This window comes from Hirundo rustica, chromosome 25, assembly GCF_015227805.2.
Source record: "Hirundo rustica isolate bHirRus1 chromosome 25, bHirRus1.pri.v3, whole genome shotgun sequence".
Classification (NCBI taxonomy): domain Eukaryota; kingdom Metazoa; phylum Chordata; class Aves; order Passeriformes; family Hirundinidae; genus Hirundo; species Hirundo rustica.
In genome coordinates this window covers 4,175,135-4,188,824 of record NC_053474.1, presented here as the reverse complement: position 1 = coordinate 4,188,824, position 13,690 = coordinate 4,175,135, and the positions used below count along the sequence as shown (strand labels likewise).

Here is a 13,690-nt window from a genome sequence, read left to right as displayed (position 1 = left end):
TGCCCGTCGGGCGGGTGCCGGTGCCCGGTGGGAGCGGTACCAGTGCCCGGTAGGAGCAGTACCGGTGCCGTGGGGCGGTGGCCCGGGGCCGGCCCCGCCGAAGCCGCATGCCCGGGCCCGCCGGCGCCATTGGCCCCCGCAGTCACATGCCGGGCGGTGGCGGGGCCGCCGCTCCTCCTTCCATCCCTCCGTCCCTCCCTCCCGCCGATCCTCACCGAGCCTCCCTCCCTCCCTCCGCCGGGCAGAGCGCTGGGAGCGGCCGCGATCGCACCATGAGCACCCTCAAGGTCTACAGCACCTCGGTGACCGGCTCCCGGGAGGTGAGCGCCGGCGGGCAGGGCTGGGTGCTCCGGGGCCCCTCTTCCCGGGGGTGGGCGTCTCTCTTCCGCCGAGCAGCGAAGCCCCCCCCCCGCCCCATCCTCGGTGTCCCCTCCCCTGCTCGCGCCGTAGCGTCCCCATCTCTCCCCAAACCCACCCCTCCGTGCTGGGTGTGCCCCCCACGCAGGCGGGCTCCGCACCGTGCGCGCTGTGCTGAGCCCGGCTGGCACGCTGGGTGCGTGCCCACCCTTCGGGCTCCTCCATCTCCCCGTAACGCGCCTTTCCCACCCGGGTTCCAGATCAAATCCCAACAGAGCGAAGTAACCCGAATCCTTGATGGGAAGAACATCAAGTACGAGCTGGTGGATATCTCCCAGGACAACGCTCTCCGGGAGGAGATGAGGGCGAAGGCAGGCAACCCCAAAGCCATCCCACCCCAGATCGTCAACGGGGACCAGTACTGCGGGGTGAGGGTACTGAGGGTTCTGCCCCGGGGTTGGCACCGTGGGGTTGGGTGGTGGGTGATGTCCTGTCCTTGGCTTTGCTACAGATGTTCAAGATGCCTTGTAAGTTATCTCTTGTGAGGTGCGGGGACCGGCTGCTGCCGGGATTCACGGCTGTTTGCCTTGGGAAGAAGGGGACCCGGGTAGGGAGCTTTGGGTGGCAGTGGGGCTCTGCCCTCTGTCCTGTCATCCTTGGCACAACCAGCTGGTGCCAGGGCTGTGAAGCAGTTTGTGCCATGGGCTCAGGGACCCTCCTGCCTCGTGAGCGACTGTGTGGCGTTTCCCTGCAGGATTACGAGCTCTTCGTGGAAGCGGTGGAGCAAAACACTCTGCAGGAGTTCCTGAAGTTGGCCTGAGCCCTGCTTCCCCTCCCATCCTGGACTCTACCTGCATTCCTGAGCGCCCTCATCTCCGACCACCTTCACCTCCAGGTTGTCAGTGCTGTCCTGGCACCGTGACTTGTATCCCAGCACAGGGAAAAACCCATGACCAAAACTCCTCATTGCAGCTGCCTCCGACTCCCTCCTGCCTAACCCCAATATCATCTCAGAGGGATCCAAAGAAAGTGTGACGCTCGCTGCGCTTGGCCTGTGAGCAGAGCTGGGCCTGGCTCACAGCAGCTTCCAGTGCCTCTGTAAACAGCAAAGCCTCCGGGGCCGTGTGAGGTGTCCCTGGCCCTCAGCCCCCTCCTCTGCCTCAGGAGGGAAGGGCTTAGGGCTGCATGGTACTTCCCACTTCTCCCAGTTGCTGTTAAAATTGTAAATTCTGCTGCCTCACTTCCTTTTTTTTTTTCCTCCTCTTTTCCCCTCCTCTTCATCTCAACTGCAGAGATTATGGCAACTAAGTAAAGGGTTGGGTTTGGTTTTGTTTGTCTTAATTTAATGCAAAATACTGCACAGAATTGGGGGTCTGAGTGCCCACCACAGTGGAGCTGGGGGTGAAGGCTGCCTGGGGGAATGGGTGGGGCTGGAAGTGGGATCTGTGCTGCTCTGGCCGCCCTCCGCCCTGACCAGGCTCCCTTGTGAGCCTTAATGGCTCTGGGCTGCCCCAGAACAGCTGATGCTCCAGCTGTCCAATCTTTCCTCTTTGAGTTGGCTTTTTTGCAATCCTGGACCAAGTGCATTTTCTTTTCCTGCCAAAAAGCAAGTTTATAACCAGTGTTGTCTTCCGAGATGCTATTAAATGTTACTGTACCTTTCACGGCGCTACTCTGGCATTTCTTTTAAATTCGGTTTTGTTTTGGCTACAGGTTAAACATCACCCTACCTAAGGACTGTGAGTCATTTCCAGCTGAGAAGCTGAGTGGGTTGTACGTGCTGTTGCAGCCTGACACAAAGATCTTAACACCTTAGATTGCTGCTGCTAATCAAAGGCTCACAGGACGTGTCTGAATGTCCTACGGCGCAGCAGTGACAGGTACCAGAGCGTTCCTCTCCTCTGCGTGGTGACAGGGACAGCCTCAGCCCGACGTGGGAATGAGAAACAAACCCTTGGCACAAAGATTGCCTAGACCAGGATACAGAGGGGCAGCGGAAACAGCTGCTCCTCAACCTGCTACAGGTGGAAAAAGGAGGAAGCTGAGGGAGAGCTGTGTGGGTTGAGTCACTGCTCGTGGGGAGCTGTGGAAGCAGCTGGTTTGCTTCCTGTGTTTGAGTTGTGCAGCTCTGCTCAGAGGGGTCTGGGCAGAGAGCTCTGGGCACCCTGAGCTTCCACAGCAACCGTGCCTTTGAAATCTAAAGGAAGTGGAATCGCAGCTGAGATAAAGGGTTTTATTGGGAGCCTTTAATGAGGGCTGGGTCTCTGCGAAGAGGGAGCCTGCCAGAAGGCCCTGCCTCGCATGAGTGGGAGTGTTGTCAGCTGGGAGTCAAGTGAGAGCTTGTCACAGCTGGAATGGGAAGAATGTGCTGGGGAAAATGGAAAGGGAAAAGTGCAGCCCCAGCCCACGGGAGAGGGAGGAAGATGCTTTATTCAGGGTTCGGCAGAGACGCCGCGGAGGGATTGTGCTCGTCTCCAATGACACGGTGTCCTGTTGCAGCATCCAGCGCCGGCAGCGGGAGGAGGAGGGCGGGTTCCTCCAGGCAGGCTGAGCCTGGGCCCCGCTGCAGCTGGGGGCTGTCCAAGGGAAGGAGCTGTGCACGTACAGGAAACCCAGCAGCAGGATCTCCCGGCTGAGTTGAGCCTGGCTCAGCCCCAGCACTGCAATGGCTCAAGGCCTTCAGGTTTAGCTCCAACAGAGACCGTGGAACTGAGCCTGTTTGTCCGCTGGTGTCAGTGCAGGTGAAATGTGTAGGGAGCAGTGTGTGTAGAAAGCAAACTGCCCCTGGCTGTGCGTCCATCCTGCTACTCCAGAGTGCCTGAGCCCAGCTAAGCAACTGCCCAGTGCTGGGTGAAGCTGGCAGGCTCCCCTGGGCAGGGGTCAGCCTGTGTTGCCCTGCACAGAGATGAGGAGCCAGGCTGGAGCCCAGGTGAGCTGGTGGAAGTGTCCCTGTGTCGGGACCCACCTGTCCTGGGGAACAGCAGCCCCTGGGAGGCATCAGGACTGGCCTGGCCCCCTCTGCCAAAGGGAGCGGCCAAATGGCTGCTCCCAGCTCTTCTCCATCCCAGGTAATGGCACACTGAAACTAAATCTGGAAAGAAAACTTCTCCTTTTTCCCAGCCAGGGCAGGTTGGGTAAGGTGAGAGGCAGCTCCCTCCCTGTGCAGAGCTGGGGCTGAGCAGCTCAGGCTGTTTGCAGCCCCCTCCCCTCCTGCTGGGAGGGGTCTCTCCTCCGAAGCAGCAGGGAGGCACTGGGGCCCAGCCCACATTCCTGCAGGCTCCTGGAGTTGTCCGTGTACACCCTCTGGGGAAAGGTGCTGATGATCTCATACGAGTCCAAGTTTCCACCCCTAGGAAAGAACAGCACAATCTCCTGCTCACAGGATCTCCCAAGGTTTTGCTGAGATGCTTTGACTGATCCAGCTGTGGTTATGCAAGAACAGAAAAAAAGGGCTTCCAGCCCAAATTGCAGCCAGCCAGGCACGGAGCAGCCTGTCCAGCTGCACAGCTGCAGTGAGGAGGAAGGAGGCTCGTGCATGCCAGCAGCACTGAGCTCATCCTGGGCTCACACCGAAGCCAGGGCCATGGCCTGCAGCAGGAGTGGGAAGAGGGGAGAGCAAAGGGGGCCCTCAGCCATCTGGAACTGTCCTCAACAGGCTGAGGGAACCCTTGTGCAGCATTAAAGGTGCTGGGACATGGAGCTGGCTGAGCCAAGCAAAGGCTGCAGTTCAGCTTCCAGCACCCTGGGAAGGGTGGCCCAAGTTGGGTGAGTGCTGGAAGGAGACAAAGGCAGCAATGGCCTGGGTCTGATGGCAGTTTTGGGAGGACAGGAGAAGTTTATCTCTTGATGTGTGGCAAAGGTGGGTACAAAATGCTCTGAGCTTCTCAGGACCCTGGCACTGCTGCCTGGAGAGTGTCAGGTGGGCACAGGGCTGGGGCTGTGACCCAGCTCAGGCTCATGTTTGAAGCTCCAGGACCTCAAGAACCTTTTTCTGGGGTCCTACAGAGGCAAGGAGGGGAAGAAGTCCTGGACTACCTGATGTGGGCGAGGTGCTGGCGCAGGTCCCCGATGGTGTCTGTGAGCAGCATCCTCACCTCGTACGTCTGCTCCCCGCTCTCGGATCTGATGCGCAGAGTGCAGAAAGCAGCAGCAGGAGTTTCAGCCTCCTCAGCTGGCTTCACCCTGGGGATCAGAAACCCTGTCAGCCCAGGAGTGAGCTCCACTCAGCAGGCAGAGAGCCTCCGTGACCGGACCGGGGGAGACAAGTTTCATATTTGGGAATGTCCTTGAGGTGAACGAGGCCCCATCTGACCGTGGGCAACCAGACCAACCCACTGCCCAATCTGCTGCTGTGCTTTCCCAGCCTGAAGGTGCCTTGAAGAGGGTTATGGACCTTTTTTAGCTTTCTCCTTTTAAACCAGGGCTGGCTGGTAAAGTACTTTGCCCTACTTCTTTGATTAAAAATAATCTGCTTGGGGTTTTTTTCATTAGCTATTTGGGTCTTGGCTTGCCAGAAGACTGAGTGGAAAAGTTTTGTTTGTGAGACCTCCCACCTGGGCATCACTTTCTTGGAGGGGTTCTCCCATTTAATGTGACTGCAAAGAGCTCCTTCAACGGCTTCAGACTCTTAGGCCTCGGCTTGCTGTCGGGAAAACTTTCACATAAATAAGTGACATTTTGAACAACAGAAGCTTTTTGTTAGAGATGTAAAATATGGCATGGTTGCCATAAAAAATTCAGTGGTTTTCCCAAAGGACCAAACTTGGCCTTTTGTCTGTTTCTAAGGTCTAAAAGGGGAGAGTCCATTTACTTCCTCAGCTGAACTCCCTGAACTAAACCTGCAGTGATGAAATAGGAGGAAGAGGAGATCCTGACAGGGCAGGGGTGGGGGGCTGTACCTGTACCTCTCCAGGGCAGCCAGCCCAGGTGTTTCCACCAGGATTTCTTTGCTGCTCTGCTGCCCATCAGAGCCCTGCAACCAAAGCAGGTGTCACCCTGCCCGGGCTGCAGGGAGAGCACCCAGTGCCAAGTGCCACGTGTGCTCGGGTGCAGCCTCTCTGGGAGGTTACACGGAGCTGAGAGAGGCCCAAGGAGGGGGTGCTGATGCTGTGCAGGGAGCTGAGGCCAGAGAATCGCCCCTGGTCCCCTCCTGGAGGTGTCTGGGGAGTCCACTCGTACCTGTGGCGCTGCTCTGGCCACGCCTCGGGCACTGCCCGCTCTCCATCTGTGCTTCAGGGGCTTGGAAATCTTGTTGGGAGCCTGCTCCAAGGAGGCTTTGGGACCTACCAGAGCAGAGGGGAGATGTGTCCATGTGTGACCTCTGTGACAAACATTTTAGCCCCAGAAGAGGCTGATTTGGTGAAAGGAGAGAGCACAGCAGCCGACAGGGAGAGCTCTTGGCACCCCAGCGAGGCTGAGAGCAGCTCTCGGGTTCCTCCTTTCAAGTTGTCCCACTTTCTGCCTCACATTTATGTTTGATTGTCAACATCAACAGTAAGAACAGTGCAGCCTGTTCAGTGCCCAGCTGGGATGCACAGCAGGCAGGTAGCGCTGCTGTGAAAAACTGGGACTGTCACCATTTGTACAGACTTGGATGTTTTTCACTTTGTGAGGGTGTATTTGTAGGTGTCCATTCCTTTTTGCTTGGACAATTTATTTTTTTACTCTTGGCTAAAGGGGATGTTTAGCTTTAGCCTTGAGGTGACTGAGCACAGTTGTATGTAACCAGGCAGCTGTTTCTCATGAGTGATATACGTGGTGGATTTAGTGATGCACCCACAGACCCACTGATTTCTCTCTCTCTTGACTGTTTGACTTCCCAGCCCTGTCAGATATTGCTTACACAGACTGCAAGTGTCTAGAAGCAAAATGAGGAATCTGTGGCCTTTGATGTCCCATTTTCTGTTGTGAAAGCCTAAAGAGAAACTGTCCCATATTCAGTACAGTTACAGTTAATTTGGCTTGACAATATCTACATCTTTTGGAATGACCTTGCAGGAGAAAGAAGCAGTGTTTGCAAGCAACTCTCCCCCCAGGCCTGCAGGGTTACCTCAGCATCCTTTGATGTGGTGAAGGTGGAAGGAGCTTGGCCTTTCAAGAAAGGCACAGGGCAGATATGTCTTTGGAAACGCGCCAAATTTCTATTCTTTTATTACTTGTCATGTCTCATTCTTAAGCAGGATTAATGCTGAGAGGATCCTGTGTGTGCTGCTGGCTCCCAGCTCCTGAGGCAACACCAGCCCCTGACTCAGAAGTGTTGCCTTCCTTACTGAGACCCTCACAGTCCCCTCCTACCACCTGCACTGCCCTGGTGAGGTTTAAGAATCCTCCTCCTCAAGAATCAGCTGCATTTTTGAGGTAGGCTTAAGATTTTACCTGGGATCATGGAAGTTTCCTGCACTTTGTTGGATTCTGAAGTACCCACCACCTGGCCAAGGCCAGGAAAACTCCCTGGAAGGTCTGGCTTCTGAAACACCACGTCCCTCCTGTCAGTGACCTGTAAGCAAATCTGGCTGTTGCACAAGCTCCTCTTGCTGCATCAATAAACCACAGTAATGACAAGCAGCAGTTATAAACCCCAAACGAAACCAATGATGCACAGGTTCTAGGGAACCTCTGTCCCCAGAGCTTTGCACAATTCCCCTTCCATGTGATTTTTTAACCTCCACAGCTCCCAGCTCGCTCCAGCTGGCCTGACCTCGTCCTGTTCATGCAGTTGTGCCCTGGTTTCTCTGTGGCAGAGGGAAAGTCCAGCCTCTGGTTGTGCCCGCTGACATTTCAGGTGCATTCCAAGACCTAGATTTGAGTCCTCTGAGGCTCTCTGCCTGAAAATATGGCTTTGGCTCTTTGCTATTTCTGAGAAATCAAAAACTGGGACCCAAGAGAACCTCAGGTGGCCAAATCCATTTAAACTCTGTGGCAAAATAAATTCTCATGACATCCTCTTTAAAAGGTACTTGTTCATTCTCACGTTAAAAGCTTTTCCGGGGGAACTGTAGGAGAACTTCTTTCCCCTCCTTTCCGTGACACAGCTCTTAACTTCCTGCATGTGCTGCTTCTCTTACAGAGCCTGCAGTGCTCTCAGAAGCCTTGTTCCAAAGCAGGTTCACTGAGGCACAGAAACCCTTGACCCTTGATGCTGAAACGCTTCCTGTAACGGCTGCTGCAGGTGCCCTCCGTGCCTCCCTTTTCCCCAGCCACACCTGCACAGCACCACAAACCTCAGCCTCCTCTTGCCATGGGGAACCATCCAGCACACTGATGAAAGAAAACCTGAGCTGTCCTGGGAAGCAAGAGAGCGATTTCTGCCCAAAAGCTGGGTGTGGCACTTGCCTGCAAGGGGACACCGTCAGGGTAGCGTGGCTGCAGCTCTGAGGGGAAATAACCATCCATGATGTCCTGCAGGCATTGCTGAAACAACAGGAGAGCTCGTGGTCACACCTCAGACTTTCTGTTGAGTTCAGGACTGATCTTTCTGCTGGGCTGCTCCTGTCTGTGATGTTGCGGCCATGCAGAAAGTTCTGTATCAAAGACACAGGATCTCCATCTCTAAAAATCACTGCACAAGACATACAAGGCTTTAAAGGCACTGTGGGGATGCAAGCGTGCAGCTGAGCTGCTTTGTAGGACAGAGATGAGCTCAGGAGCCCTATCCCCTTTCCTGGGGCTTAGTGAGTGCTGGCAGGATGAGTGATTCCCCTCCAGCCCTTTCCGTACCTGCGTGGTTGGGTGCTGGTAGGGTCGGAAGGCTCCGTGTCCCATGACGATCCCATTTTGGTACAGGGTGAGAGGGAGGGGCTCTGGCCGCCTCAGCCGAGCGCCCCGTGGCGTGTGCTCGATCTGAGAAATGCCCTCTCCGACCAGCGAGTTCAAATCCTTAATGTTCTCCAAGATTAAATCAAAATCAATCTGGTGTTTGCAAACAACGGCTTCACCTGTGGCAGAGGGATCAGAGTTACAGGGGAAGGGCTGGTGGCCGGGCAGATTTATCTGTATGAATTTGAGGTGTGTTTGAGCCCTGGCATTTCTGGGCTGCCTGTGCTGTGCCCTTCACGTGTTTGCAGGATGCGGTGGAACCTTTCTGCTGCGGAGCAGCACCGCCAGGTCCAGGCGGGCGTGTGCTAAACCGCAAGTGCAGGGCAGAAGATGCCGCACTGGGGCTGCAAACTCAGAGCTCCAGAGAGCGCCAGGGGCAGCTCCTGGAGCCCACGCTCGGCCCCTGGGCTTGTTGATCCTCTCAGGAGTGTTGTGCTGTGCCTGTGCGGTGCAGGATGAGGAATTGCACGAGTTGGATTAAGCAGATTGGATCAATGGATCAGGGCACAGGTGCTGAGGAGGTGCCAGTGTAAACAGAGGCAGCTGCCTGCAGCAGGGCAGGGGCTCTGCCCGGATGTTTGTCTGGGTGCTTGAAGGTGGGAGGGTGAAGCAGTAAAAGGGTTGTGACGGGACAGAGGAATGAAGTCAGGAGAAGAAATGAAAGAGAAGATCTAAGTTGAGTTAAAGTCCTTGGTTGTTCTGCTTTTTTTATGAGTTGTTAAAGGATGATGCGGAAATACCCTTGAAAAGGGGCAGTGAGCTGAAACCAAAACTGTTTCTGCTGATCTCCCTCTGTCTCTCCCCTTCTGCACCTAAGGGAAGGTCTAGTCTAATATTTGCATGGTGGTTAGGAAGCAGCATTGGCTCTACAGTCCAAATAAATTTCTCTTTTTTCTCTGTTACCACTTCCTGAGGAGCCACTGCCAAAGCTGCTTGGACCTTCAACAGCAGAGTCAGGTCTCAATTAAACCCTCACGTGGTGGCTGGGAGGAAAGGCAAACAATACTCCCTGATGGAGCCAGGCTCCGTGGGTAGGTTACTACAGCTCCTATGTACACAAAGCACCTGATTCCCTTCTCCACCCACTCTGTGTCAATGTCATTAGAGCAGTCAAGCCTCAAATGTGCAGAGTTTGTGGATTCTGCAGGAAACAGCTGCTGTGAGGTGTCCTCCTGAAAGGCTGAGCCATCAGGTTCTCTCCTCTTCCCCAAGAAGGGCATACAAAATACAGGTCTATAAAATTAAACCTTCTGCTGAGCTCCTGTTAGATTGCTCCATGTCTGTGTCCCTGAGAGGGATTGATGTGAAGATCTTGGCACAGGATCCCATATTCTGAAGGCCCAAATCCTGAGGTTTTGGTACTTTTCTACTTTCCCTTTTCTGAGCATGCAGTGGGAGCTGGAGTAGCAGCTTCAGCCCAGAGTGCTGGTGCTTTACCCTTGCAGAGGTTCCTTGCTGGCAGCTCCTCTTCATCCTGGAATGATTCTGGATCTCCCAGCTGGTCCCGTGTCTCTCCAACCCAAATCAGACCGTAGTCATTCAGGAACCGCTGGAAGAGGAAACTCAGGTCAGCTTTCGTGACCAGAGCTTCAGAAAACTGGAAATGGGAGCCTAAGAGTGGTCAGTTGTGGCTGTGAGAGGCAGAGGGAGATGGAAGAGGTTTGTCTTGGGGCTCCTTGGTCCTGGAGGACAGACAGACACACTCTTTGGCAGGGCAGTGATAGCAGCTCTATCAGCAGCAGGGAAAGGGAGGAGGAAAGATTTGTCGTGGCAAAGGAACCGCCCAAGACTGCAGGAGCTAAGCATTTCTACAGCCCTGGAAATCAGAATGAAGCTTGCAGGAGGCACAGATATTTGTGTGTGTAAAACCTTCTCCTGCCCTGCTGCTCACATCCAACCCGCTCCTTCTTTTCAGAGGTGAAGGGTTGTGGTGATCAAAGGGGCAGCTTGAAAAATGCCAAACTGGGGCTGCAGTGACCTCAAACCAAAGGAGCAGCTGGCTCAGGGCAAGCAGAGCAGCCTCACCTCCATCTCCCAGACCTGGCTCTGCAGCTGAAGGCACCTCATTTCCAGATCTTCTGTGGTGGATGAGTCAGAAGAATCTGTAAGAGAAAACCTGATGTTTCTCTGTAAACCTTCAAAGAAGAGCTGTGGATCACCTGTGTCACACAGGGCAGAGCCCCAGCAGCCCCTGCCTGTGCTCGCACCCGTGAGACACAGGGGCTGGATGTGACAAACCACCCTACAGTGGTTTGGCAACAATGCTGACAGACCAAAAGATAGTTGTGAACAACCCCAAGGAAGTTTTATGCTGTGGGAGCTGATGTGATTGGTGCTGTTGGCAGCCATACAGTGGGAATTGCTTGGCTCCTCAGCCTTAAGGAGCCCAAAATGAGCAGGTGTCCACTGAAGCAGGGCCCTGAAATTTTGGCCGGATGGCAGCAGGGTGCACGGGGAGGTACAGACCACATGTTTGTGGTTTGACAGACGCATTTGTGTCTTGAGCTCAGGAAATGGAGAACTCACCACGGCTCTGCGCAGGCAAGGCAGTTAGCAGGAAATGTGTGTGGGCTCCAGCTGGGGCTGGAAAGCTGCTGGATTCAGGGAACTGAACAGGGGAAAAGATCTCCAGTGACTCACTGAAAGCTGGGTTCAATTTAGAGTTAGGCTGGACCTGGAATCCTGTGGGAGACTCCCAAGTGGGTTTTTGGTTTCTCTCAGCTGTGAGGAGCTGCTTTCCTGCCTGTTTAAATTCTGAAGTATTTACTGCTCTTCAGTTTTCTTACCATCCTTGAGTGTCTGTGGTTGGCTTCATGTTCATGGAAACTTAGAAACTCATAGAAAAATAGGTCAGGAAATGATGTTTTGCACCACACCAGAGTAACAGATACAAGTTGAAGTGCAGATCTGCTTTGGGAAGTGCTCCCTCTGTGTAGCTGCGACCTCTCACCAAGGAGGCTCCTGGGTTTTGGAGCCAAGGACAGCTCAGAGAGGTCCCCAAGGCTGCTCTGTTTCCCTACCCAGAGCTCTGTAGCTCTCCCACATGTGCCAGAGGTAGAATAATTTTTACCTTCTCTTTCTTGAAGAGTCTTTATCTTCTCCTCGAGTTCAGCAATCCTCCCATCCTTCAGGGACAAAACAAATAATCACCTGGGTCAGTTCCTGGGCCTCAGCACCTCCAGGCGCAGTTTGCACTATTAGTCAAGGCTGGTGCAGGTCCTCTCACCCCACCCAGGGACGGGCCAAAGGGTCAGAAGGGCTGAGTCACCTCACAAACACCTTAATTAGACTCAAATGAGGGATGGGATAAATAGAGAACTCCAGGAACAAGTGACTCATCTCCCAGTCCTCCACCTGCAGAGATGCTCCTGCTCAGACCTTTGGGGAGGGGCTGATCTACAATCTAACCCAGCATCTCTGCAGCCACTTCTGCAAAAAAATAAAAAAAACAAACCACAGAAAAAGGTATTTATTCTAAGCTTTTAAAGGGTATTTATTCTATCAGTGATGCAGAGAGGGCTGCTCCAGGATGACTGCTGTGTGAGCAGCTGCTGTTTCAGAAAACAAAAGCTGGAATACACCACCACAGGAGGGAAAAAAAAAAAAAATCTGAAGCCAAATTGCTGCTGATCTTAGTGCCAGGGTGCTGAGAGTCACTGCTGCAAGAAGTCCCAGCGGGGACTATCCCCTCTGCCACCCCAAGGCCTGATCCCACTGCTCTGTTGCTTTGTAAAGGGCTCGTTTGGGTAATTAACAGCAGGCCACAGATGAAATTCTGAGCCCACACGAAGTCTGAGAGGTGGAACTCCTGTGGCAGTGGGCAGAGCAACCTCAGCAAGAGGCTGACTTTTACCTTCAGCTGGATTTCTCGTGCTTGTTTCTCTATTTTTTGTTCCAACAGAGAGATTTTTTCTGCCAGAGAGGCTGCGAGCTCCACGTCGGCGTGAGCTGAAAGCACAAATATCTGTGAGCAGGATTGGGGTGCACAGGAGACCCCACTCCAGAATTCCTGGTCTGCCACAGCAGCGAGGACTTTTTGGGTAGTTGGTGTCACCAACTCATTGTGAGTGAGAGAGAGGGGCCACAGGAACGGGTCAGGCCTGGGGTGTCACCAAATAATTGATGGCCCAGAGTGCCCAGATCACAAAGGGGCTTTACCCTCCATGTTCTTGCTCAGTGTTGTCCCCTGCAGCAGGAGCAGAGGGTGCCTTGTCCTAGGAGACAGCCTGGCATCTCCTGAAAAAGGAAGAGAAGAGGTCAGCATTTGGACACAGCTTCTCCAAAAGCAGGGAAGGAAATAGAACAGTTGTACCAAGGGAAAGAGAAGGCAGGGGAGAGCAGGTGATCCATCAATGCCACAAGTATTCCCAAAATTCTGGGCGTGCATGGGCGCTCCACAGGGGCCAGGACCATGGGAAGGTAAAATCCCAGCAGCTGGAAGAGCGAGCACCAAGTGAAGCTTGCAGAAAGAGACCACAACACTTGCACAGAGGGGCAGAAAGTGGTAAAACTGAGCTATTTTAGTGAAAAAAAAAAAAGCACAGCACTCTCTGATTAACAGAAGCAGCAAACTTCACTGGGAGCAAAATGGGAGGTTTTGCTCTGAAATCGAACAAGGAGGATGTGACGTTAAACAGAACTGTAAATATAGATGGTGTTCTAGGGCTGGTTGAGGATGTATTGTTACTTGTCTGGTTTTGCACGCTTATAGGGGAGAGAGAGTTACTTACATCTGTTGTGTAAAGGGTAAGAGCAGCCTTACCCGTGAAGATAATGACCTTAGACAGCTAAGAAGAAGAAGGGATAACATATGGAATAAAGCACAGCTTCATTAACTTTTGGGGTGTTTGCTTGGTGGATTAATTTTCTAAATATAATTTTAAAAGTTGTCAAAAAAAAAATCCCAAAATGTACATTGTTGTGATCAACCCATCCTCCCAATCCATACAACCTCGTGTTCCGCGCAGAATGGGGGGTTTGAGGGATGGGGGGGAGGCAAAAAGGGGCTCAAGATAATGGGGATAACCAGGGGGTGACGGGGGAGAAGAGCCCTGAGGGGGGGGCTTGACAGGGGCGGCAGCTCTGAGCTTAACCGGGGTGTGGTGGGGAGACCCTGGTGGGGGGATACCCGAATTGGGGGGTTCCGAGCCCGGGGGGGGGGGTCCCCGCCCTCCCCAAGCCCTCACTCACCCCCCCGCCGCCATCTTGTTTAGGGCGGTTGCCACGGCGACGCGGGGCCCGCTGCGATTGGTCCGGCCTGTCACGTGGCGGGCAGGGCAGTCCCGGAAACTACAATTCCCATCATGCACGGCGCTCGTGTTCCCGGAATGTGGTCCCCGGGACAGGACCGGCCGTGGGTGCCATTTTTCTCCTCAGCGCCCCTCCGCACATACACATCAGCCTGGCCTGAGACGCCTCACGCCGTGCAGCTCCTCCCGATTCCTCACCTGCTTCCTTGGTCTCTTGATTTTTCACCTGGGCACCGCTCTTGGCCTCGCTGATGCCTTGAACTCCACTC

At 54.0% G+C, this 13,690-nt stretch overlaps 2 protein-coding genes across 2 annotated transcripts; one reads left to right on the top strand and one right to left on the bottom strand.

Moving 5' to 3' along the window:
- Window positions 1-92: 92 nt before the first annotated feature.
- Window positions 93-2,021, top strand: SH3BGRL3 (SH3 domain binding glutamate rich protein like 3). The gene is made up of 3 exons (XM_040085964.1): window positions 93-320; window positions 618-785; window positions 1,112-2,021. The coding sequence occupies exons 1-3, from the start codon at window positions 108-110 to the stop codon at window positions 1,175-1,177; spliced, it is 447 nt and encodes a 148-aa protein (XP_039941898.1). The 5' UTR covers window positions 93-107; the 3' UTR covers window positions 1,178-2,021.
- Window positions 2,022-2,712: 691 nt separating this feature from the next.
- Window positions 2,713-12,525, bottom strand: UBXN11 (UBX domain protein 11). The gene is made up of 12 exons (XM_040085962.1): window positions 12,331-12,525; window positions 12,026-12,120; window positions 11,243-11,297; window positions 10,198-10,274; window positions 9,610-9,721; window positions 8,074-8,291; window positions 7,690-7,767; window positions 6,733-6,853; window positions 5,536-5,639; window positions 5,262-5,329; window positions 4,393-4,539; window positions 2,713-3,706 (listed from the first exon to the last, which is right to left on the bottom strand). Exons 1-12 carry the CDS (start codon window positions 12,434-12,436, stop codon window positions 3,541-3,543), a joined length of 1,347 nt encoding a protein of 448 aa, XP_039941896.1. The 5' UTR covers window positions 12,437-12,525; the 3' UTR covers window positions 2,713-3,540.
- Window positions 12,526-13,690: the final 1,165 nt, after the last annotated feature.